At 50.0% G+C, this 26,758-nt stretch overlaps 2 protein-coding genes and 2 non-coding genes across 5 annotated transcripts in view; 3 read left to right on the forward strand and 1 right to left on the reverse strand.

Moving 5' to 3' along the window:
• LOC116958074 (uncharacterized) overlaps window positions 1-10,481 on the forward strand; it is a 43,211-nt gene extending 32,730 nt beyond the window's left edge. For both annotated transcript variants that reach the window (XM_076073032.1, XM_076073033.1), the window contains exons 16-17: window positions 5,717-5,786; window positions 7,227-10,481. In XM_076073032.1, coding sequence (XP_075929147.1) covers window positions 5,717-5,786; window positions 7,227-7,421 — 265 coding nt within the window. In that variant the 3' untranslated portion in view covers window positions 7,422-10,481. The remainder of the gene's footprint in view (window positions 1-5,716; window positions 5,787-7,226) is intronic.
• TRNAS-AGA (transfer RNA serine (anticodon AGA)) lies at window positions 1,706-1,787 on the forward strand. The gene has a single exon. It is a non-coding gene; the product is annotated as a tRNA-Ser (tRNA).
• Window positions 4,884-4,965, forward strand: TRNAS-AGA (transfer RNA serine (anticodon AGA)). The gene has a single exon. It is a non-coding gene; the product is annotated as a tRNA-Ser (tRNA).
• Window positions 10,482-18,671: 8,190 nt separating the features above from the next.
• Window positions 18,672-21,514, reverse strand: LOC116958086 (uncharacterized). The gene has a single exon (XM_076073041.1). The coding sequence runs from the start codon at window positions 21,088-21,090 to the stop codon at window positions 19,966-19,968; it is 1,125 nt and encodes a 374-aa protein (XP_075929156.1). The 5' UTR covers window positions 21,091-21,514; the 3' UTR covers window positions 18,672-19,965.
• Window positions 21,515-26,758: the final 5,244 nt, after the last annotated feature.

Below are 26,758 nucleotides of genomic sequence, written 5' to 3' on the forward strand. Positions count from 1 at the left end.
ATTTAGAAAATGTGTGTCAATGATGCTACGTATCATGCTCTCTGTGAACATGCATGCTGATGCTGCTGCTTGCTTGATATGTGGATGGAAACGGCTGTACGCCGTATGGACCACAATTTCCCTCTACGAGAATACGGGGTAAACCGTATGGGTTGGCTGATATGGGAATCCCTCAATGATACCACAGGAGAGACTGTGTTATGTTATGTTTATATAACACCGCTCAGAAATCGCCACATCTCCTTGGTTTCTGGGCAGCGCCGTGCCGCGGTCAATGAGCTAGACTCAACAATTGAGAGTTTTGTTGAGTTTATTTTGGGTTTACTCAGCTTATCAGCCCCCCCCGCCCGCCGCCGTGGGACTGATAAGATGAATAACGCTTTTTGTGCAGTCGACGGTGGCGATGACCACACCGGGAGACGGCTCCCCACTGGGGCCTTCCAACGGAGATGGACGCTGCTCAATTCGCTTCCTTTGAGCAGTGGAGACGCTCTGAAGATCGCGCGCAGTCTGCGTGAGTGGTCGTGGCTGAGCGGTTAAGGCGGTGGACTGGAAATCGGAGCGGGGAGGGTCTCCCCGTGCAAGTTCGAATCCTGCCGGCTATGCAGTAATCTTTTCTTTTAACAATCATTAATATATACTTTGTAAACATTGGGGGTGAAAGCCGTATACTCCAGGAGTTGGTGCACTGTGTTGTGAACCCATTGCCTTGAGGTTGATTCCCGGACATGGCTGGCATGAGTGGCGAGGCATATCTGAATTGGCTCTTGATCGACTTTCACAACTTACACCAGCCAATTCTAGATTTAAAGCTTTCGTGACTGCAAGGATCCATACTCTTTGGTTCTATTGGGTAAAGTCACGTAGGTAAAAAGTAAAATAACAAAAATCACGACGTTTCGACCACAACACAAGTGGCCTTCATCAGGTGAAGGGACCAACCTGTCCGGAGGACAGCGTTGGAGTGACCAACCTGCGTTGGAGTGACCAACCTGTCCGGAGGACAGGTTGGTCCCTTCACCTGATGAAGGCCACTTGTGTTGTGGTCGAAACGTCGTGATTTTTGTTATTTTATTTTTTACCTACGTGACTTTACACCAGCCAGTCGAGTGAGGTATGGTCAAACCAACCCCCATGGGTGAAATGGTGTGCGGAGGCATTCATCAAGCATTGCAACAAGGTCGTAGCCATGGAGTCAACATTGGGGGGGACCAAATCTTCCAGGGGGTTTGGGGGTCCCCTCCCAGAAAAACATCGAAATTTGAAAACTAATTTCCTGCCTAAAATATAAAAAAGTTCACTAACACATGGGATGGACTTTTTATAATTTTTTAACAAAATGTCTAATAGTGTATTGTATTACACTGCTCTGTTTTTTCTTTTTTTACCTTTTCTTGTTTCATTGTATGTAATGGCAGAGATTCGGGATAAATAAAGTACAACCATAACCACAATCATATAAACATAAATCTATTTTATAGCAATATATTCGGGGGGACATTTTGAGCATATTTGAATATTGGGGCGGGGATGTGTCCCCCTCAATATACATTATAATTACGGTCTTGCGTTGCAATAACACGCTGTAAGTTCCGTTTTCTAAAACCTGCAACATCACAGCCATCAATGAGAGTAATGCCCCTCGGTTTTGGCCTTGTTGCCCCTGTTTCTAAACGAGTGTGATACTCTCAATTGCATCACCTGAGTAGTCGTGGCCGAGCGGTTAAGGCGATGGACTAGAAATCCATTGGGGTCTCCCCGCGCAGGTTCGAATCCTGCCGACTACGTGTCTGTTTTTCTGTTTGTGCGCGTGAATAATGTGTGCTCTTGTAACGTTGGGGAATGGGGGAGCAGTGGTTACCACACACCTCCATGAACCCAGCGACCAGAGTTTTTATTCCCAGCCAAGAATGTTGTGAGATGGATTCGACAAGTCTGCAGAAAAGATATTACGAGGAAAGAACAAGTGAGATGACAGGCGAAAGGTAGCCTGGATAGACGATGGGGACAAGATGAGTGAGAATATGTCGGAGAGGCTGACCCCCATCTCCTCGCTCATGTGGGATCCACTGCTCCCCTCTTCCGTGTCCTGGGAAGGGTTGCCGCTCACCGGCTTCGCTGGGGCCCCTCGGGGCATGATTCGCGGCTGGCGCGTAGCCACCTGGGATTAATTCGCTCCCCCCTCGCGTGCTCCTCTAAACGTTACGCACGCCGTAACGCGCCCGCAGCCACCAAAATTCGACGCGGCTACCTGCCCGGCGCCGCGCACCAATCGCACGCGCGGGACCCGGGGTCGGGGGTCAGAGGGCGGGGGCGTCACTCGTACGCACGCCGCCGATTGGAGGAGGCGACCCCGGAGCTGATTTAAAGGGCTGTACGAACAAACTCACAGGTTACGCCGCCCGTGCACCTCTCGCACACGCTAACCACGAGCTACACAGCTAACCTCGCGTGCACGCCGCCCGTCTACCTTGCGCACACGTTAAGCAGAGGCGGCACGGGTGATCTCGCGTGCACGATGCCCGTCTACCTCGCGTACACGTTAACTACGAGCTACACGCAGCGGCGAGCGCACACACGCGGGTAGAATACACGCTCGTGCGCGAACACAGGACACCACAACGAGAAGGCTCACAGCACCGTGCACTCCTCTCCGCACTCGCAGGGACGACACGACAAGGTTCATTGACTACCGGCGATTTATTCTCCGCGAATAACGAAGCTAAACTACCCGTGACAGTGTGGGCCAGCAGGGCAGGTCTAACCTATCTCCCGGTGGTCTAGGACTCAATCTGTCCCGTCTCTATCCTAATTACTCTTCCTAAGGGATGTTCCCCTTTACCTCACCTCCCTCTTGCGTACTCACGGTTCCGCCTCCGAGGTGCATGAAGCCGCGGAAAGGCGAGGCTGTACGTAGTCCTCGCTGGGAACGGGGCCTGGCTGTGCTGCGACTCGTCTCACGGACGATCCAGTGGCAGGCACGATGACCCCTCCGCTCCTTGACTCCTGAAGAACCCGGATCCCTACCACTACCTCCTCTACCCTTTTAATCGTACTTACATCAAAGATAACGTGCTGCTAATCCGCTGGCCTCTCGTCCAATCAGGAGCCTCGGATTTCCCGCTCCTCGCTAATCCGATCGGTGCTCTCTCCGACGTCCGCTTTTTACACACGCTGTGCAAGGGGAGGGCCCCCTGCCTTCCCGCCGCTCGCTACTCCACCCCACCCCTTACATGCCTGCTGACCCGTGTGTGTTTTGGGTGCCTCCTATCCGCGGTGGCTCAGCAGCCCCATCGTGACCACGTGATTACAACCCAAGTCACGGCGCCGTGGTGCGAGTTAGCCTCGGGGGAGGTCGCCCAATTCCCTGGTCGCAGGAAACCGTGAAGTTTGTTCCCATGAAAGGGCTTCTGGGTGAAAACCTGTTGGCCAGGTGACCTCCCCTCGGGGCTCTATGTGGGGGTGTGTGTGTTCATATGGGGGCTCTATGTGGGGCGGGGGGGGGGGGTGTGTGTTCATGTGGGGGCTCTATGTGGGGGGTGTGTGTGTTCATGTGGGGGCTCTATGTGGGGGGGGGGGTGTGTGTTCATGTGGGGGCTCTATGTGTGTGTGTGTGTGTTCATGTGGGGGCTCTATGTGGGTGTGTGTGTTCATGTGGGGGCTCTATGTGGGGGGGTGTTCATGTGGGGGCTCTATGTGGGTGTGTGTGTTCATGTGGGGGCTCTATGTGGGGTGTGTTCATGTGGGGGCTCTATGTGTGTGTGTGTTCATGTGGGGGCTCTATGTGTGTGTGTTCATGTGGGGGCTCTATGTGAGGGTATGTGTGTTCATGTGGGGGCTCTATGTGGGTGTGTGTGTTCATGTGTGGGCTCTATGTGGGGGTGTGTGTGTGTTCATGTGGGGGCTCTATGTGCGTGTGTGTGTGTGTTCATGTGGGGGCTCTATGTGGGTGTGGGTGTGTGTTCATGTGGGGGCTCTATGTGGGTGTGTGTGTTCATGTGGGGGCTCTATGTGGGGTGTGTGTGTTCATGTGGGGGGCTCTATGTGTGTGTGTTCATGTGGGGGCTCTATGTGGGTGTGTGTGTGTGTTCATGTGGGGACTCTATGTGGGTGTGTGTGTGTTCATGTGGGGGCTCTATGTGGGGGGTGTGTGTGTTCATGTGGGGGCTCTGTGTGTGTGTTCATGTGGGGGCTCTATGTGGGGGTGTGTGTGTGTGTTCATGTGGGGGCTCTATGTGGGGGTGTGTGTGTGTGTTCATGTGGGGGCTCTATGTGTGTGTGTGTTCATGTGGGGGCTCTATGTGTGTGTGTGTGTTCATGTGGGGGCTCTATGTGGGTGTGTGTGTGTGTGTTCATGTGGGGACTCTATGTGGGTGTGTGTGTGTGTTCATGTGGGGGCTCTACGTGGGGGTGTGTGTGTGTGTGTGTTCATGTGGAGGCTCTATGTGAGGTGTGTGTGTGTTCATGTGGGGGCTCTATGTCGGTGTGTGTGTGTTCATGTGGGGGCTCTATGTGTGTGTGTGTTCATGTGGGGGGTGGTGAGGGAGGATCAGCGTGGGCCACGTCTCCGACGGAGCGGCCTCGCTGCTGCGGCACCACAAATAGAGTGAGACGATTCGGGAACGTTGCCAGACACGAGATTGCATCAGAAATAAATTAAAACCACGACCGTTGAAGAAGAGGTCTAGAGGAAGGGACAGAGGAGTGCGTGGTGAGAAGTTGTTCATTAGGCAGAGAGACCAAGCGGCTGTTGCTGTGAAGAGGATGGCGATGGTTGGGAGTCTGTAGAGATATAGGGGGGAGGGACTCAGAGAGAGAGAGATGCACACTGGGACAATGGCTCTGAAGAAGAAGTAGGGTATAGAGGCAATCGGTTTGCGTGAGTAGTCGTGGCCGAGCGGTTAAGGCGATGGACTAGAAATCCATTGGGGTCTCCCCGCGCAGGTTCGAATCCTGCCGACTACGCAAGGAACATTTTGTTTTAACAATCATTCATTTCTCTCCTTTGTAAACATTGAGGGTAAGAGCCGTATACTCCAGAAGTTGGTGCACTGTGCTATGAACCCATTGACCTGAGGTTGATTGCCAGCCATGGCTTGCATGAGTGGCGAGGCATATCTGAATTTGGCTCTTGCTCTACTTTTCACAACTCACACTGCACAGCAGAGTGAAGTATGGTCAAAACAACCTCCATGTGTACACACTGTGTTCATCAAGCAGTGGATTGACAACACGCTGTAAGTTCCGTTTTCTAAAACCTGCAACGTCACGGCCATCAATGAGAGTTATGCCCCCTCGATTGAGGTCTTGCAGCTCCTGTTTCTAAACCAGTGTGATGCTCTTAAGTTACACAGCATTTTTGTATTCATGGTATTTAGAAAGATAAGTAAATGCGTTTTGTCACCAGGGGTTGGGGGGCTGGGTGATCCTGCTGAAATGTTTGCATCAGCTGAGCGATCCGCGGGCCAGTAAAGTTCGAGACACACCGTACCATGACGATGTCGCCACAGATGCAACGGTGGCGTTGTCTGTGTCTCTGCCAGTCATCTCAGACAGCAAACCCACGGCACCTGCTGGGTTGCGTCCCGTGACGTCCTTGCCTGCGGGCGTTCGACACTTCACGTGGCCTTAAAGTGCACGTAGCCTGGCACGTCACCGCCAATTAGTGGCGAATGGCGGCTGTTGTTGTTGTTTGTGTGTTGTCGTCTGTGCGCAGTGACTTTATGCGAAATCTCATCAACCACATGGACTTCAAGGCCCTGGAAATGCGCATGAGTAAAGCCAGGGTGAGTGAGCCACCGTTCTTCGCAATCGATGGGGGGGGGGGGGGGGATGCCAATCAAAACACCCACACTCAAGCAAAGCCTTTAACAAATAACGTTAACCTCAGAAAGTGATGATTTGATTTTGAAAAGCCCCCCCCAGTGGCAGCTCTCCCTGTGTGGCACAATGTGTCACACCTCCTCGCCAGCAAAAGGGCACCCGTCTGCCAGTAGGGGGAAGCTATGAATGCCGCGTGCCATCAAAATGTTAGTCGTTTAGCAGGCAAGTGAAACAAGGAGACACGCGTTTTGCCGATGCGTGCCACAGAAGATGGTTTCCTCTATTGAATTGGAGAAACCAAAGGTGCAACTCCACCGCAGCCCCAGGCATCAGGCTACAAAGAAAGGGGGGAGGGGGGACGGGTGACCAAGAACTTCTTTCGCACCGTACGCAACCAACCGTGCTAATCGGGGGTGAGCGCGGGGGTAAGGACAACCAAACAAAACCTGCCACGTTACGCCACTGACGGCGACGGCACGGGTAAGGAGGCCTTCATCTTCCTGCTGCCTCTCTACCTCCCCGTGGTCACGTGGACTTTGCTGCTCCGGGTCCTCCTTCTCCAGGTTTTATTTCTCCCCACCCACCCCCTCCCCTCCACATTCAGAATCAACGTCACCGTTGCGTTTACTTGGTCTTTGGTCGCCGTTATAAATTCCCACGCGGTGATGGTAAGCCGACTTCGTTGAAGCTATCATTTGTGGTGGCCAGGTCGCTTCTGGAAACAACAAAACCGAGCTATATTAGCAGCTCAGCTTGGGGCCCCTTATCTGGTCAAATAAAAAAAAATGTGTTCGGTTTCGTTGACGAATTGGCACGTTCTGTTAACGTGACAACCCTTACTAGTTGGCTGTGTCGGGTGGTGGCGGCTTTTAACGACGCAACATTTATATATTTACGCGATCTAACCCAAACAAACGCCTCTATTATGGGTATTCTTTGGGTCTTTCGGTAAAGTCACGTAGAACATTTTTTTTTCAAAAAGCTACGACGTTTGATGATCGTCATCATGATGATCGTCATCAGGATGATCGCCGTCAGGATGATCGTCATCAGGATGATCGTCATCATGATGATCGTCATCAGGATGATCGTCATCATGATGATCGTCGTCGTGATGATCGTCGTCAGGATGATCGTCGTCATGATGATCGTCGTCAGGATGATCGTCATCATGATGCTCGTCATCCGGATGATCGTCATCAGGATGACAATTGCTTGCGTTGCGATCGAAACGTGACTTTACCGAAAGACCCAAAGTAATATGAATTCTCGCGGTCACGAAAGCTCTGAGTCTATTGTGGGTGTCTAGTTTCGTTTCGTTGTCGAGGATCACGACGACGAAGACGACAACGAACACGATTCTCCGTGCGCACGCGCCCGCCGGTATCCCGCGCGTCACGCAGGCCCTGTTCGAGTGCAACGTGGAGGCACACACGCGGCGCATCCAGCCGGCCCAGCTCGCGCTGGAGCTACGCGCGGGCGGCGTGAGCGGCGGTCCCCAGGACCGGTCGCTCGACCTCCTCGACTTCCTCTCCTTCCTGCCGCTCTTCGTGCGCATCCACGGCAGCGTGCTCGCTCGCCCGCTCGCCTCCCCGTGACTCGACGGCGGTGGTGGCGTCGGCGCCGCTTCTCTCCCCCCCCACCACCACCACCACCCCTCCCGGGGTCCCAACCTCGGGGCTCAACGGTTTGGGGAAAATCTGTAATAGACATTTTTCTGGCGGATATTTGCGATTGCGATGCGATTTGCGATTCAATTTGTTGAAGTCAAGCTTCAGGTCAATATTCACTGTGTGATAGATTTAAAACACGTGATGGAGCAGTACCACGTGATGTCATCAAAGTATGAACTGCTCTATATATTCTGGGGCCGTCCATAAATGACGTCACGCGATTTTTGACCCCCCCCCCCTCGTCACACGGTGTCATAGAAAGTCAGACCCCCTCCTCAAATATGACGTCACAAAGCTCTGCGCCCCCCCCCAAAAAAAAAACATATTTACATTTTGAAAATAAAACATGCTTCAAATCGCTTTAAACTATTGTCATGGTCGTGCGTATTTAATGTGGCGCTGGACTGATGTTTGTAGGAGTGTTGATTTAACAATTATATATTAATTTAAAGTTGCGCATTTTGATGTGACGTCACATTTCTCACCCCCCCCCCCCTCACACATCGTCACAAATGTCTGACCCCCCACCCCCCCCCCCCTAGGTGCGTGACGTCATTTATGAACGGCCCCTCTAATGCAAGGATGAGAACTTAAAATACATGAATTGCTTCCAACATGTATTTATTAAAATGTTTTAATTGAAATGGAACAATCAAACATAGAACAATTGTTAAGTTAAATAAATAAAGTGAGAAGAATAAAAAATAAACAATTCTAATAAGAAAGTAATAGGACTTTTCAAATCACAGCCTTTGCGATTTGCCTAATCGCATTGTTTCAAATATGCGACTTCGATTTGAAATCGATTAATCGTTCAGCCCTACCCCAACCTACGGACGTCTCCAGGGGCGTAACAGCGTTGGTCGAGGAGCGGCGGCAGCGGCGGAAATTTTGGAACGGCCGCGTCGTAAAACGAGACCCCCCCAACCACCCCTCCGCCACCCACCGTGTTGGTTTTACAGCAACGACAAACGCGAGTTTTAAAATTTACGTCCATCCGCCCGTGGTCAGAGGCAGGGTCAAGACTCTCTCTCTCTCTGCTCCAGGGATACCCAGCAGAAATAGGAAAAGACACCACCCCCACCACCACCCCCCACCGCCCCCACCACACCTCCACACCCCCACACCCCCTTCATGGACTTACAAAGACAAAGATCACACATGGAAGCCGTTGGGGCAAGTGCTATTAGCGAGCACCTATGAAGGCTGGCACAGCACACGAGGAGATGGGTGGCCAGCACTACGCACGGCCGCCTTTGTCTCCCGAGCGGCGATGTTTACACATCGCACCAGGTACTCATTTGAGGCTGAGTGGACATAGGGGAGGCCCAGGACCGGTACAGAATAGTCACCGGTGTTGGCCGTGAGCGTGCATTGATCTCGGGTTCCTGGGTTCGTATCGCAGCATGCTAACCGCCACACTACCGCTCCTCATCGACTTACAGATACATACAAACGTACAGATATCCACACTATTCCCCAGCCCTCACTGCCCCCGATGTCTGGAACGACTTTCTCCAGCTGGGGTGCCATCTATCGTTGGATCCTCATCATAAGCCATGATCTATCAGCTGTTGGATGAAGGCCCCACTAAAGCGATTTCCCTCCCTCTAGATCTTGAAACGCAGAGTTCCATCTGACTCGTGCGCACGAGCTGATTCCATCACTCTGTCTCCGTGGTGGATGTGTTCCCTACTTTGGTTGCCGCTTTCTCGTTACATTATCGTCCAGTGGTTCTTAACCTGGGGCATCAAGCACCCCCTGGGGGTGCGTGATGCCCTTTCTGGGGGTGCGAGACGTGGCCGGATTTTTTTAGAAGCTAAACCATCGAAAACACAAATTGAGTACGGGCACGTGTACAACTACTTTGTTGTCACCAAACCCTATGTGATTATTAACATTATACCTTTTATTTACGATTGAGAACCAAAGGAACGTAAGGCTGCAGTAAAGGTTAAGAACCACTGCACTGCACTATACACCGCATACAATACACTACACTACTTATACACTCCCCTATACACTACACCAGTGGTTCTTCTTCTTTACCTGGGGTGCACGCACGTCCTGGGGGTGCGACATGCCCTTTCTGGGGGTGCGAGACATGGCCGGATATTTTTTAAGAAGGTAAATAATCGAAACACAAATTAAGCACGGGGACGTCAGTGACAACTACTTTGTTGTCATCAAATCCTATGTAGTTATTAACATTATATATTTTAAAAAGTACGATTCAGAACCAAATGGGTGCAAGTCTGCAGTTAAAAGGTGAATAACCGCTGGTCGAGTCAGAGGCCGATTGAAAGGGCGTTCTGTGATGCCATCTTCCGTGGCTGTGTTGTCATCCCACTCGCCCTCAGCGTGTTTTAAAAGTCTCCGGGCTAAAGTGAGTGCTAAAACTAAAACGATATCTGAACAGTTCTTGGCACTCCCCGGCATACCCCGCATTGGCTAGCGTAATAAAGAATGGTGAAACTAATCCCATGACGTGGAACGGAGTGACGACGCCTTCATCCGGCAGCGGAGTGATGAAGGACCGCAAATTATTGTAGACATGCAGAGGGCGTGACCATATTGTATCTCCCTGGAAAAGTATCATACGAAATATTTTAAATGATCAGGATGAGGGCCCTTATCCAGCAGTGGATCGCCAAAAAGAGGGCCGCACAATGTGCACGTGCGCATCAGAGAGGTGGCAAAACGCATTATCTGCAAACGGCCACCAACCCCCCTCCCCCCCACATCGCTACAGATAAGATGCACTCCACTGCAGATTTATTGACGGTGCACTCCGTCTTATCCGTCGATGTTTAATCTGGAACTTCTCCTAAACAGCAGGTGCTGGACATTTTATGGCTCTTGTGAATTGTGAGGACCTTAACGATCTGGGTCGACACTTGGCCAACGCTGTAATCTAAACCCTAGGCGGGTGGCTTTTAGCAAACTAGGGAAGTTGAATTGTGGGGAGAGTAAGGTGGTGGGGTGGGGTGGGGGGGGGGGCATTGTTGCCCAATTATTGCCTGTCGTCCGGCGCGTGGATTTATTTGCCATTGAAAGCGACGGTGGCTGTGGCTTGGGCGAACAGGTGCGAAGCGGGCGGGCGGGCGGGTGGGTGACGAGGTGGAGGCAGGTGCGGTGGCGCGTGGCGGCCACACTGGCGTTTTTGTATTTCCCCTCCGGCTGAGAGGCGGTGGTGTAACGGTGCCCCCAGTGTAAACACGCCACAGCGTTAAGGGCACACGCGCGCTTGCATAGACACGATAAACACCCCAGCCTATCAGATAAGCCCGAAAGCCAATGAATTGATTGGTCTGTAAAGGTATCTCTTGTAATACATTATATTGTGGCGGTGTTTCAACAAATAAGATATGTTTAGTCCTCAACCCTCCGGGGTATTGCCGGTTTCGGTAAAAACAAAATAAATTGGTTCGGAGCTTGGAGCGCCGAGCTGACTAACGCGGAGATCCTGGGTTTGAATCCAGGCAGGCAAAATGCCTGTGATTAAACTGGGCTCTCAATGTGAAGCAGGTTTGGGAGGGTGCAGGGCTATTTGAGATATACAAATGGATTGCTGGCTGGCCACCAAAAGCACAATTCATATAAGATTAGCAGAAAAGACAAAACATATATTTTTAATAATGAAGCATCGAAATAAGATATTACAACAATGTTTAGTAATCGGGGCATTGCCCTGGTGCTGAGTTGATATTGTTGATCAACTCAGTGATAAACAATATCAACTGATATTGACTGATATTGTTTATCAACTCAGTAATAGAAATGCCTGCTTTGGCATCTTGATTCAGGCATTCTTCGGAGGAGCTGTCCAGCCTGCTGAATCAAGAACAGGGGGGGGGGGGGGGGGGGGGTTGGGTAGGAGACCTACCTACCGCCCGCGATATCGTTCCACAGGGCCTGTAATTTCATTTGACACGGCCCAAACCTTGCTCTTGAAGGATGGATATTCGGAACACAAGCTCCAGCGAGAAAAAAGAAAGTACTGATTGACAACGTGAGGATTGGAGGCCTAGATGATGGAGTGAAGCGTTAAAGCACAAGCGTGGATAGAATGGTCTCATATCATGGAGCCTTTTTGCCAGTGTCTGTTTGGTGCTTGAACATCTCAACACATGTTTTATTGCCAGAAAGGGTAAGACACCTATTCTTATTTTTCATAGGATGGAGGATATTTGAGATAACAGGGTACTCTCACTTAGGCAGAGAACGCGACCAAGAGAAGGAACTGTTTGGTTGTAATAAATGGCATTTTTTTTCGTATGAGTCAATTACAGTACATTATAACGGGCTGGGTGGTGTAACCTTCCTGTGTGAGGCTCGCATTAGGAAGGTTGTGAGTTCAATCTCTTGTCGCTGCTTGACTCAGCCTCTCATTTCTCCGGGGCACAATGAAACGAGTACCATTTTGTGGGGGGAAGTCGACATTATTTGTCCTCTTGAGAGAATTGCCCCTGTCATGGGAATGTGGAATTTCTACCACTGGCTGCAGGCTGGAAACGTTTGGCCAGTGTGGAGAAATGTGGCCAACATACCCTCAAATTTGGGGCCCTTCTGCCAGATGTGGCGTGGGCCATAAAAGGTGATCATAGACCAAATGTACAGAGCGTGGGACTGAACACAACGTGCCTATTTCTGACCGGAAAACAAAACAGAGGTTGAAAAATCACGTTGGGCGTGTGAATCAAGAACAAATGTGGTGCTTTATCTCCCCAGAAAACCACGTTATTTCTGCATTAAACTTGCGATAAACCCTAAACTGAAACTATTTTTTATTGTGATAATAGGTTTTCTCCTTTTTGTGGCAACAAAACAGGTGTTAAGATGTTAAAACACCAAACTGAAACCTTTTACAAGGAATCATGTCTGCATTAACCACAATGCTTGTGGTCAGAATGCAAACAAAAAAACACACTGATAATATATGCATTGTCCTTGAAACGGATTGGTCCACACCTGAGACAGCTTTCTTTTGAGCCTCGTCTCAAACGGTGTTAGACCAGAGGACGCCAAAAGGCGTACATCTTAACACCTGTTTTGCCAGAAAAAAAGGAAAAAACCTATGATCATATTTTGGTACTGGCAAAGGAGGTCCCAGGATATATGTTTTTATAATTTTACCAGGTAAGGCCCACTGACCTATATTAGTTTTATTAGAAGCGACCTGGCTATCACAAATGATAGCTCAACGAAGTGGCTTATTATCGTGTGGACAATTATGGCAGGAGCCAAATACTCTAAACGAGTAATGTTGATTCTAAATGCGGAGGGAAAAACCGGAGTAGCCGCAGAAAAAGCCATGCGACCACGGGGAGAGAGCGAACATGCAAACTCCAAATAATACACAACAGGCATCGTCAGGGTCGGGATCGAACCCAAGACCTCCTGTATACCAAGCGATGTTGCTAACATCTCGCCACCGCGTTTTGACGCGGACAGGAGCACGTGGCAAGCCGCGATGATCGTCAGTGGTCGAGACTAGGACACGACTACAACCACCACGACTGTCACTTTCTCCTCCTTCAATCGCTCCCCCCCCCCCACCACTCCCACACCGACACCGTTCCCCGCACAGATATTCGGGTCACCTCAAAGCCTGCCGATTCTTTACAATATCAGCGCACCTGTGCACACCTGGGTCGTGAGTGGAGAGGAGGAGATTGGGTGTGGAGGGGTTAGATAACTGGTGGGGGGGGGGGGATTTGAGTGGATGCCTGGTGATGGTGGGGGGTGTGTCTATGGGGTATAGGGGGGGGGGCTTGTGGCCCGTGTTGAATTGTGCGATAGTGTGCGTGCACCTGTGTTTACCTGCACGGGGCGGGCGGTCTACTCTCTCGGGCAGGTGCGCTATGAGCTGAGCAAATAAAGGTTGTGTGGATTGGGGGGGGGGGGGGGGGATTGCATGAGTCTGTGTTTGTTTGTGTCCGTGTATATGTTCGTTTCGTTGTATTTAATTTACAGCCCCTGCACGCCTCGTCGGTCTTGGAGGTTGTTTGACCATACTTCACCACGCTGGTCACTGTTGCTTTGCGGCCAGGATTGGCCTTACGTGTAACTTGCCGCTGAAGTTAGCCGTGGCCGGAATTGAGCTCATGACACCCATAGCAATAACAATGCAACCTAAATGTGACACTCCTACATACGTTGACTACGTATGTATGTCGACCTTCGTTCGCACCATATGTAGCCAACCGTGCTAACCGGAGGTGTGATTATCTACTGGACATCTGTGAACACTAACTGGACATCTGTCAAAAAAGAGCTTTATAGCTCATCGAATTCCTCCAGTTTAAATTAGTGTTCTGACTACGATATTTCGCATATATTGAAAACTATTTATTTTAAAGCTCGCAATGCGGTATCGTGAACCTTAAGAATCCAAATTAATTTGTGCGCCCATGCATCGTTGCGCCTCCAGTTGATTGTAGAGAATATGAATCCTGTCCTGATGCCTCCCCAAATTACAACGCCCCACTTAGAGCCCGAAGGCTGCTTGCTGTCCGTTGTCGATGAGGATTGACACATCTCATTGATTTTGCTTTGCTGTTTTGCAACAATAAAAGGCATTTCCAGACAGAAGTGGATGATAATAATCATATAATGACTTCGCTTTTCCACCCAGGGAAAGCCTCGTTGAGTCTCACAACTCTTTTTCGGAAGTGCACTGCCGATCTTCTTTGGTTCTTTCGGTAAAGTCACGTAAAATGAGAATAAAATAATAAATTGATAAAATAAAATAACACAATAATATTCTCACGACGTTATATTGTGTTATTTTATTTTGTCAATTTATTATTTTATTCTCATTCTACGTGACTTTACCGAAAGAACCAAAGAGGATGAATCCTTGCAGTCACGAAAGCTTTAAATCGAAATGCGCTGCCGATGTTTCGCAGTAGGGGGCGATGTTGCTACGGATGTACGGTTGTATGTCGAACTTCTTTCGCACCGTACGTAGCCAACCGTGCAAATCGGAGGTGCGGGGGGAGGACGACAAACTAAACACAAACAGCAGTCCTAAACAAATGAGTTTTCAATCTAGAGTATTTAAAAGTGCATAGCTCCAATGGTTTCCTAATATCGGGCGGAAGAACGTTCCAGACGGCCGCAGAAGCGCATCTGAAAGGGCCGCAATGCGGCGACCGTCTTTATTCGATGGCCAGCAGCCAAAAGCCGCTGCTGCTGTGAGGATGACCGGGTGAGTTCGCGTGATGATTTATGCTACTCAACGAGATCAGCGAGGTATTGTGGTATATTCCAATTGAAGAAATGTGTGGGTAATATTAACGCTTGCGAATGATGTCAGGGGATTGTTAACGTTCACTGTAAAACAGAGGGCACTTGCTTTTTTCCGGTTAATACAACCCCAGTATTAACAAGGGTTGCCGTTGGTTAGAACCGTGAACCAGTTGCAACAGGCGATGAAGGCGCTACCAATTAGGCCTCGCCACCGCTCTGAAACTATAAACTAAAACTAAAATTTTTAATTTTACCGATAAGGGCCACTGAGCTATACAGCTCTTTTTCAGAAGCGGCCTGGCCACAATTTATAGCTCAACGAAGTGGCTTATCATCAACGTGGATATTTATTTATACTCTAAACGCATGAAGATTCTAAACGTGGAGGGGAAAATACGGACGAGCTGGAGAAACATCCACACGACCACGGGGAGAGAGACCATGAAAACTCCAGATATACAGGAGTCGGGATCGGGATCGAACCCACGACCTCCTGTATACAAGGCGAGGTAGTTAACATCTCATAGCCACCGTGGCACGCACTGCGAGTTCTCCACCCCGCTGTGAGCCGTGAGCGAGACTGAATGTACAGTGAGGGAAAAAAGTATTTGATCCCCTGCTGATTTTGTACGTTTTCCCACTGACAAAGAAATGATCAGACTATAATTTTAATGGTAGGTTTATTTGAACAGTGAGAGACAATAACAACAAAAAAATCCAGAAAAAACGCATGTCAAAAATGTTATAAACTGATTGGCATTTTAATGAGGGAAATAAGTATTTGACCCCTCTGCAAAACATGACTTAGTACTTGGTGGCAAAACCCTTGTTGGCAATCACAGAGGTCAGACGTTTCTTGGAGTTGGCCACCAGGTTTGCACACATCTCAGGAGGGATTTTGTCCCACTCCTCTTTGCAGATCTTCTCCAAGTCATTAAGGTTTCGAGGCTGACGTTTGGCAACTCGAACCTTCGTCTCCCTCCACATATTTTCTATGGGATTAAGGTCTGGAGACTGGCTAGGCCACTCCAGGACCTTAATGTGCTTCTTCTTGAGCCACTCCTTTGTTGCCTTGGCTGTGTGTTTTGGGTCATTGTCATGCTGGAATACCCCCACGATCCATTTTCAATGCCCTGGCTGAGGGAAAGAGGTTCTCACCCAAGATGACGGTACATGGCCCCGTCCATTGTCCCTTTGATGCGGTGAAGTTGTCCTGTCCCCTTAGCAGAAAACACCCCCAAAGCATAATGTGTCCACCTCCATGTTTGACGGTGGAGATGGTGTTATTGGGGTCATAGGCAACATTCCTCCTCCAAACACGGCGAGTTGAGTTGATGCCAAAGAGCTCCATTTTGGTCTCATCTGACCACAACACTTTCACCCAGTTGTCCTCTGAATCATTCAGATGTTCATTGGCAAACTTCAGACGGGCATGTATATGTGCTTTCTTGAGCAGGGGGACCTTGCGGGCGCTGCAGGATTTCAGTCCTTCACGGCATAGTGTGTTACCAATTGTTTTCTTGGTGACTATGGTCCCAGCTGCCTTGAGATCATTGACAAGATCCTCCCGTGTAGTTCTGGGCTGATTCTTCACCGTTCTCATGATCATTGCAACTCCACGAGGTGAGATCTTGCATGGAGCCCCAGGCCGAGGAAGATTGACAGTTCTTTTGTGTTTCTTCCATTTGCGAATAATCGCACTAACTGTTGTCACCTTCTCACCAAGCTGCTTGGCAATGGTCTTGTAGCCCATTCCAGCCTTGTGTAGGTCTACAATCTTGTCCCTGACATCCTTGGAGAGCTCTTTGGTCTTGGCCATGGTGGAGAGTTTGGAATCTGATTGATTGATAGTTTCTGTGGACAGGTGTCTTTTATACAGGTAACAAGCTGAGATTAGGAGCACTCCCTTTAAGAGTGTGCTCCTAATCTCAGCTCGTTACCTGTATAAAAGACACCTGGGAGCCAGAAATCTTTCTGATTGAGAGGTGGTCAAATACTTATTTCCCTCATTAAAATGCAAATCAATTTATAACATTTTTGACATGCGTTTTTCTGGATTTTTATTGTTGTTATTCTGTCTCTCACTGTTCAAATAAACCTACCATTAAAATTATGGACTGATCATTTCTTTGTCAGTAGGCAAACGTACAAAATCAGCAGGGGATCAAATGCTTTTTTCCCTCACTGTAGCAATGAATAGGACGGGTCAACGTGTGGCGGCGACCATAGCATTCCACGCAGATTTACGTCAACTTTTTATTGTTGATTTGTTTGTTACAACTTTATCTTATAAACTCGCGAAATAAAGCTACTTGCAACAATTCCTGAACAAGGGGTCATATATACGAGGGTCATGGAGAAGGTGAAACCTGCACTCTTAGTTTGAATTCTGAACGTGAATTGAAGGTGAATGAAACTCGCCCAATATCCTCCCCCCACCGAAACGCGTTCGCATTTGTCACGTGGGGTGCTGTGATGCCTTCCATGGCAGAGCCATGGAGTTGTTTGTCTTTTTTAGAGCACACACGCGCACAGCCATTTCAGGACATCTGCCTGTGTTCAGTTTGTTGTCCTTTCCCGCACATCTGATTAGCGCGGCTGGAAACGTGCGGTGCGACACACGTTCAATATGCAACACTCGTCCATTTGTCTCGCTCTTTGCATCGCTCAAACACGCGAGAACCACGCGGACCACCCAAACTGCTTCGATATCCTCCCGTACATTTCAGCTTCCCTGGACATTTCCCTTCGCCGGAGACCTCGTCAAACGACGCTGCTGTCTCACAGCGCAGGGCACAATTAATTATGCCCCCCATACATTGGGAATACCCAGGCTGCGTTGCGCCGCTGTGTGTACGTTGAACTTCTTCCACACCGTACGTAGCCAACCGTGCTAAAGAAAATAGGCGGTCGCGCGTGGTGCGGGCCTCGTGTACCGTTCCGGCCTTCATAGGTGCTCGCTAACAGCACTTGCCCCTACAGTCTGTAAAGGCTATACGGGGTGTCTTTGTTGTGTTGAACTTCTTTTGCACCGTACGTAGGCCCACCGCGCTAATATGGGAGGTGCGGGTGGTCACCTCACGGAGAAGTTGCCGGATTGTGCCACTTGCCACCGCACAACGTTGCAGCAGAGGACTGCCATTCTTTTTACAAATTAACTGAGAACCATGCAAAGTGCAAGGAAACCACGAAGGGTTCCTCATACGAGAGCAATTTCATAATGGTCGCGGAATAATGCGCACATTGCGGGCGTTATATCGGTTAATGCGTATACTGCACCACAAGTCTGGCAGTGTCATTTTAATAACATCGCTATCAACATCAACACAGCATGTCGCCAACAGAGTTATTCATCTTCCTCCTTCGTCACATGCAAGTGAATACAAATACTCTTTGGTTCTATTCGGTAAAGTCACGTAGGTAAAAAATAAAACAACAAAAATCACGACGTTTCGGCCACAACACAAGTAGCCTTCTTCAGGTGAAGGAACAGAACTGTCGGGACGACAGAGCTTCAAAACGCTGCTAAGATTCGTGGCGTCTTTTTAAGCTGGGTGAGAGAAGTGAGGCACCTGAAGAAGGCTACTTGTGTTGTGGCCGAAACGTCGTGGTTTTTGTTGTTTTATTTTTTACCTTCGTGACTTTACCGAATAGAACCAAAGAGTATGGATCCTCGCAGTCACGAAAGCTTCAAATCTAGAATTGAATACAAATAGTGGGTTGTCCAGGACATATATACACAACTGTTAACCAAGTTAGTGCCCAATTGGTGATATCTTTCAAAAGTTGCAATGTTTTTTTTACATTACCAGTCACAAATATTTAAAAAAACAAAAATAACACCAGGGCGCATTGGTCTACTGGAGACTCGAATGACGCCAGAAGGACCGTTAGAAAATATTTAAACGAGGAAGCCGCAGATGTCCCGCGAGTTCAAAGCACTGAGCCGGCATCGGTGAGAACCCGGGGATTTTCACGTTCGTGGTCTCCGCCCAGCTACCAACGGCTCGCACACAGAAAAAGAAAAATAAACCCGCGATGCAAAATCCACTCCGTGAAGTGGGACCAATGATCATCAGAACCTCGAATGTATGAAATAAATAACCCTCCTTTTTGTTCCATATGTGCACATAAATATATATTTTGCCATATCTGTTTGCTGACTTAAATAAATAAAAAACTCACGATAGCCAGCGTATATTTATGCAAGCAAACTCTCGACTGGTTTCGACCTTCCGGGTCTCATCAGCAGTCAGACTCGCTAAACAAATAGTGGTTATCCAAGGCTTTATTTATTTTTGTCCAAGGAATTCAGTTTTGTTCATTGTTCACCTCGGCTCTTTCCCATCACATTCAAGCACAATCATTTTAAAGTCACTTAGACAACATTGTAAAAATGTGGCTATTTGGCTCGCTGATGAGTTCAAAGCGTATTGCATTCCACATGTTACCCGTGACAACAAATTTGATCTTTGACGGCTACCAACAGCAACGATGATAACTCCTTTCAGAGAGGACAAATTTCGTCAAATAAAGTAATTATCCCCAAATTCACATGAATATTAGGCAGTTAAAACGGCGTCTTTCTGTTAATATTCCTAAGGCAGTGGTGGAAATTCCACATTCTAATGACGGGGACCAGTTCATCAATAAAACACGAATCGAACACGATATGCATTTCGTGCTGCGTGCCAAACTATTGCGTAATCATCATCATCATCATCGGATGCATTTATCCATGCAAAGCCACGCACGTGCAGCCTAGAAAACTGGAGGTGATATAATTCGATTTAAAACTGCATTTTACGATAACTGATGACTGAGAACACACGCGAGTCAGGCGCATCGTAACGACTGTCAAGTGAAGAGAGCGAGGCTTGGGCAGCACGGGTCGCTGGCAGTGATGGGGGACCGGTGGTCGAGACTAACGACGGAGCGGCAGTCAATGGAGGAAAAACACCGCCCCGATGGAACGCCCTCCGTGGAGTCGGAGCGATGTACGGCGGCCAGATGAGTTATTGCATCGCGAGAGGGCGATCGATGGCGGTGACCCCGAGTGGCGGGGGGTGGGGGTGGGGTGGGGGGAGTCACCATCCCTCGCAGCGAGAGGAAGGTGACCGGCGTTAGAGATCCGACGCCTCGGCGCCTTGTTACGCCGCACGGAAGCGCGAGGTCAGAGACGACGGAGGAACCTCGCGCCGCGGAACCCGTGCCCTCAGTACGAGTAGGAAGACGAAGCCGACGATAATGAAAGTCCGAACGTGCGCTGGCTTCCCCAAGTGTCCGTGGGGAGCGGGGGCGCGGGAACTGCCCCGTGCCCAACGTAACGGGGCTGCTCTGCCGGTGCCCAGCCCAGACCCGGCTCCTGGGAGGTTTGAAGAAAGGAGCCTCCCGCGCTCTCCGCGTGCCCCGCTCCCGTCCAGAACTCGTGGCCCGTCCAAGCTGGAGAGGCTTCGTGCGACTGCTCGTGCGTGCCGAACAACGGATGGTACTTGGCGTCCAAGCCAAACCAGCTGGCCAGATGGCAGGGCTCGGCTGCTCCACTGCCAGCGCGGCTCGTCGTGGAGAAGGCGACGGTGGACGGGGAGGAGGCGGCGGCGCTGGTGGTGGTGGTGTTGTCGGGGCTGGCGGTGACCTCTGGATAATAACGGGGCGACTCGGAGAGCATCAGCAGACGCTGGAGAGCGCGGATGTATTCGGCGGCGGCTCGGAGTGTCTCCACCTTGCTGAGCCGAGTCGGCCCCGATGACCCGGCGCCTTCGCCCGACGACCCCGGCGAGAGCGGCCCCCCGGGGCAGGGGTCTTGCTGCGGGGTCCAACTGGGACCCAGGGCAGCGGGGACGCGGTCTCGCAGCGCGGCGAAGCCTCTGTTTACCAGCGCCACGCGGTTGCGTTCTCGCGCGTTGCGGCGCGCCGTGCCGGGTCTCCTGCTGCTGCTGATGCCGCCCGTGGCTCCAGCCGAGGTCCCCTTCCCAGATCGCTCTCGCACTGGGAGCAGTAGCCGGGCCCCCGCACCGCGACGCGGGGACCCCACTTCTTGACGAAACGCAAGGCGCCTCTCGCAGCTTCGCAAGAGGCGACAACCGTCGTCATCGTCGTCATCACCGCCACCGTCGCCGCGATCATCGTCACCACCATCATCATCATCATCTTCGGCGCCGGTGTCTTCTCGGGTCGCGGGCGGAGGTCGACGGCGAGTAGCGGCGGTGCAGCGAGGGATTTGCGGGCTGGTTTGGGGGGCCTCCCATGGATGGGGGCGCGTGCCGTGTGCAGCCCCCCCAGACGACATCGCCGTCCCGCGAGAATTTTCGTGCGCGCTTGGCGCGCTGGTCTGTAGCATCGTCGTCGTGGTCGTGGTCGCTTGCGCGCGCGTGCCCGCGTGCTTCTCTCTTGACGGTGGAAGTCGCGTCCCGGATATTTGGTAGCAAAGTCGCGAGTTAGACGCTGTCCGGGACTATTCTTCTTCGCTGCAAGCCGCACGGGTTTGACTCCCAGCAGCGACGGTAGACGCGGCCTTTTGAGAGGTGGGGACACGCGGTCGAGGGTGGTAGTAGAGACTCGTGGTGGGTGGGTGAGGCGGTGGGGGGGGGAGAGGAATTACCTGCAGGGTCAAGGGTTCTGCGGTTGTAAATACACTTCGGCAGCGGGTGTATATATTTGAGTGCGCAGGCGGTGCAACTGCGTGGCCCATGCCAACCGTGGCTAAGCCACGTTTTTATCTTCTCCAGCCAGGCAGCGATGTGCAACATCTTTATTATTTCAGAATCAGAATCTTTATTGTCCTGAAGAAATCCGATGGGCTATGAAGCTCTTTTTTTTGTTTCAAAGATGTCCGGTACAACGCTAGTCCTATCACACTCAGTGGCGGAGCTATCGAGTGCGCAGGACGGTGCAACTGCGTCGGGGCTTACGGGGTACCGGTCGAGGTGGCCCACACCAATGCCCACCTGGGCCCGCCCGCCCTCCCACTTCACCGGCCTGCGCTGACCAGCGTGGTGAAGTATGGTCCAGCAACCTCCAGGACTAACACGGTGTGTTCAGGACTTCATCCCGCAGTGGATTGACAATAAAATGTGAATACATTGTATTGTATGAATCGTCTGTGTGAATGAAAGCTTCAAATTAGTTTAACGCTATTCAAAGTTAAAACCGTAAAACAATATTACGCATTCGTATTTAATTGGTTAAAAGTATACACTGTGCATACCGCACCTCCGATTCGCACGGGTTGGCTACGTACGGTGCGAAAGAAGTTCAACATGCATGCAACATTAAACTTGGGACTTCTTCTGATGTCACTCGCCACTGACGTTAGCCACGGTCGGGACTTGAACTCAGAGAGGGTCGGGGTTCGCACGTTAGCGGGCAAACCACTGTGCCACCGCTCCACCGCAGGGGTTGAAAAACAACCAGCCCACACATTTTTCCCAAATGCAAACACATAACAGATTTATAGGCTGTTGGGCAACTTTCTGCAGGATGTATGTTGGGGTCAAGATTGCCACACGAGGTGCGCTGTGGAGGCCTTTGTCTCACCGGTGTTGCGGTGCACTGACTGCCAATCACCGGAGAATCGGGAGGAAACCCATGTGGAACAGGGAGAGAACATACCAACTACACTCACACACTGTAGAATATGGAGAGAACATTCCAACTCCACACTCTCACACTCTGTAGAACAGAGAGAGAGAACATACCAACTACACTCACTCTCACACTCTGAAGAACACAGGGAGAGAACATACAAACTCCACTCACTCTCACACTCTGTAGAACAGAGAGAGAACATACCAACTACACTCACACACTGTAGAATATGGAGAGAACATTCCAACTCCACACTCCCACACTCTATAGAACATAGGGAGAGAACATACCAACTACACTCACTCTCACACTCTGAAGAACACAGGGAGAGAACATACAAACTCTACACTCTCACACTCTGTAGAACAGAGAGAGAACATACCAACTACACTCACACACTGTAGAATATGGAGAGAACATACCAACTCCACACTCTCACACTCTGTAGAACAGAGAGAGAACATGCAAACTCCACCCAAACAGGCGTCCCAGTCGGGAATTGAACCATGAGCGGAGTTTGACTTCGATATTTGGATGGGCAGGGGTTCGCTTTGTACCTCAACATTAGGAATCACGGGTGCATATAATTCATATTTTTTTCCTTACTTGAAAACCACTGAAAATAAATTAATACAGGCGTCCAGTTTGGAGGAGCGTTGCTTCCCCTCTCCCGTACCCCCCTCCCCTAAATTCCGCCCATGACATTGAACCCATGGCCACTCTTGCTGAAAGGCCACACGGTTCCGACTGCGCCACGCTAATTTGGTGGAGCTCAGCTCGGAGTGATTTTGCCCAGGAGGAGGCGAAACGGGCCCTGTGCCGGACTAAGCTTGTGCGGGGCCTGTAGCATATGTTTTAAAGGGGCCCTAAATAAAAAAAAAACATAAATATTAAAGCACAAATTTTTCACTTAAATCAGTAAAGTTTTTGTATTTTTTCATTTGCTATACAGCCAGATAATACGACAAATCGCTAACCTTAAACACCCAAGTCGTTCATAAAAGTTGAAGGCAGTATAATACTATAGTAATAGAGCAAGTGCAGAATCACTGAACCTGAATTCATAGCTTGCAAGCATTTAGCGCGGGGCTCTTGAGAGTGCGGGGCCCGTAGCACGTGTAGCTACTTTTGCTACGAGGATAATCCGGCACTGCATGGACCGCTCCACACGGCCGTGGAAAGCGACCCCGAGCCGTGCTGGTGAGGACGCCTTCACAGGTGGTGGTTCGTGAGCCCCGCACCGGACATTTCACTTTGTCGGCACCACGCGAGCGTGGAGGTTCGGGGGGGTCGCGGTCGCGTTCCCCTACTCGCTCTGCGTGAGGCCAATAACGGCGAATTACGTGATAGCCATTTGCAATGAGCGGGCTAATCAATACGTTCACTCGTATGAGCCGTACAATAAATACATTTGCACCTCAACTGCAAAATATGGACGGCACCACCCAGGGGACTTGATGCGCCTGCCGCTGGCCGTCTGTGCCGTCCGCGCCTGCTCCATCGGCGCGTTCATTCATTCATTTCCAGCATTCTGCAGGAAACGTTTTGCTTTTGCGGGTCCTAACTTTCTGGTAACGGCACACCGCTATAATAAATACGAGCGGTGACCGGTTAACCGATTGCCGTTTGACAAGCCTACTTTTTAAGCGGGCACCTATACATTATGCTGAATACAGTGGCGGCGCCAGGATTTCAGGCCGGGGTGACATTTAACAAATGTTAATTTCAAGAATGATTTAGAGAGTCAGGCTGTTGAACTAGACGCCAACGGTTGGCGACACACTCTGACAATGCAGTTGCACGGAGTCCGCCAGACCGAGTGTCGTACACTTATACAGCAGAATGTCACCCCTGTCACCCCCCCTGGCTCCGCCCCTGGCTGTATACATATAACATTAAATGTTCTGGATCACCTTTGATCAATCACTAGATCGAGCGCAAAGCTTACACGCTATCGTGTGTAATAATAATTATCGATGGGCCAGAGCAGGGCAGGAATCGGTGCCACCAAAAATGGAAAAAAACTTTATCAGGAACCGATTTATATCCGTGGCCAATCAGGGTGAATTACTCGATAACCACTCTCATTTCAAGTGATTGTCACAACAAGGCCACTGTCACTGGCCACGTAAAGACATTGGAACTGGTAAAGTTACTCCACCTCAGGCGCTACCAACAAGTGAAATATCAGGTCAAGGCTCATTGCCAACAGAAAAAGTTCGGGATTCGCGCACCTCCGTTATCCTCATCGCGCATTGTGCTAATCAGGATAACGCACCTCCGATTAGCACGGTTGGCTACGTACGGTGCGAAAGAAGTTCAACATGCATATATACATACAATGTGGTTGATATACGTCAACTGCCGTGATGCGATACTCCAAATGCCGCGAGCGAGTTTGAGTTCACCGAGCTCCCAGTGCCCTCTTGTGGGCACGGGCGACTCGTCAAGACACCCACGATCGGGTTGACGGTGGAGAAAAAAAATGTAGCATGCCGTGCACACACTGTTGGTCTTTATTACGGGGGAGGCGGGGTGCTTTATCTGTAACGACAGAAGCGGTGGCATCGTGGTTAGTGCATTGCGCTATATTAACGTTAAGTTCGATTCCCAGCCAGGGCTATCATCGGTGCCAGGTGATATCTAAACCGGGCCCAGGTCCACCTTGCACCATCCCAGTGGATACACAGACACACACACATTTATATTAAATGGCAACAATTCACAGCTGAGATTTAATGGAGACAGTGGCAACATACCAAACGTAAGGAGGAGTCAAACAAGGAGATACACACTCTGAACAAAGTCACTCGTGGCAACATTATGCTACGTAACATATCTTACAAATGGCGAATCACGGGAACGCGGAGTCGAGCCAATCATATAAATGTATGGAAAGAGAAAGATGATCGAGAAGAGAGAAGATACGGGCACAGCTAGGACAAGGGGAATGGAAAGGGGAAATGATTCCGGGACGGAAATCCTTAAGACAACCATTCGTTGTAATGACTTACTCTTTTTACCAAGCAAGGCCCACTGAGCTATATAGCCCTTATGCAGAAGCGACCTGCTCACAACTAAAAGCTTAAATTAAGTGGCTTATCGTGTGGAAATGTTTAGTAGCCAAACACCCTAAACTCATGATTCTAAATGTGGAGGTAAAAGTTGGAGGACCAGGAGAAACAATCCACGTGGCCACGGGGAGAACATGCAAACTCCAAATGGACAGCAGGCGTCAGGGTCAGGATGGAACCCACAACAACCTGTATACCAGGAGAGGTAGTTAACATCTCGCCACCGTGGCGCCCCAGACAAAGAGGGCACGGCTCAAGATGAGCAGCAGGAAGAAACGAGGAGGAGCGCTGGGCAGGAAGGGCAGGAGCGGGAGAAGGAATAACCGGGCTAAGATGCCGGGGGATGAGAGGTGATGCTGAGAGGGGGGAGGAAAGAGCGAGATTCAGAGAGAAGGAAGGAGCGGGCAGAAATGAGCTGCACGGAGCAGCGTCAGTTTTCGCAGTGGGCGGGGACAGGGGAGGGATTCACAGTGGGGGTGGTGATGCATGAATCACGTGATTTACGGGAGGCTGAGCCGATTTAGAGATTTACTCTTAAAGATAGATTTTCGAAACTGAATTGAAGAAACAAAGGCATGAACACAGACGGTGGTAGTGTTGACCAGCTTAGATTTTCTGATTACAGAAATATATTTAAAATTACGGATATACATTCACCTGGATACTGTAATCTCTTGAGATGGAACTTCTCGATTGCAAGGGGGGGGGGGTCCAGATATATTAAGCTCATGAAAATAAACTACAGGACAATGCGAGACTGAAGAAGACTGCAGCGTTGAACTTAAGATGCATACGAGAAAAAAAGCGATACATATGCCAAACCAAACAGAGTTGTTATTGGAGGGACGCAACTGAATAGAAAGCAATAGAAACATCGGACGATTATTGAAACGCTCACATGGATCAAGATTAATTGTGAGTTCAGAACCCTGTACTCGCACACACCGGTATAGACAGTACTGGTACTGCATCACCAGATCTCGCTGTGTGCGTGCGGTTTTTTTTTGGGAATTTCCTCAAGTGACCTCCTGTAGCTGGCAGTCTGTGAGTAACGGCCACGAATTTCGGCTGAAACTGAGGAAAATAAATCACGGCCGATTAGATCAAAGGCGGCGCATCTCGCGGGCAATAGCAGCAGCAGCAGCAGCACCACGCTCCGTCAGTCGGACCTGACAATTTTCTGGAGCGGAAATGCTTTTAAAGAATGAATTAATTAATAAACCCCACAATCACCACGCTGCAATTAACGGGCAAATGTCCACGCCACGTGCCTGGCGCGTGCTCTTAGTGCCACCTGCTCACGCGTACACGTGCACAGACGGAATTTCAGCATTGATGACCTTTGCT

This window comes from Petromyzon marinus, chromosome 3 (assembly GCF_048934315.1).
Source record: "Petromyzon marinus isolate PM22_M1 ecotype Great Lakes invasive population chromosome 3, UKy_Petmar_22M1.pri1.0, whole genome shotgun sequence".
NCBI classification, from domain to species: domain Eukaryota; kingdom Metazoa; phylum Chordata; class Hyperoartia; order Petromyzontiformes; family Petromyzontidae; genus Petromyzon; species Petromyzon marinus.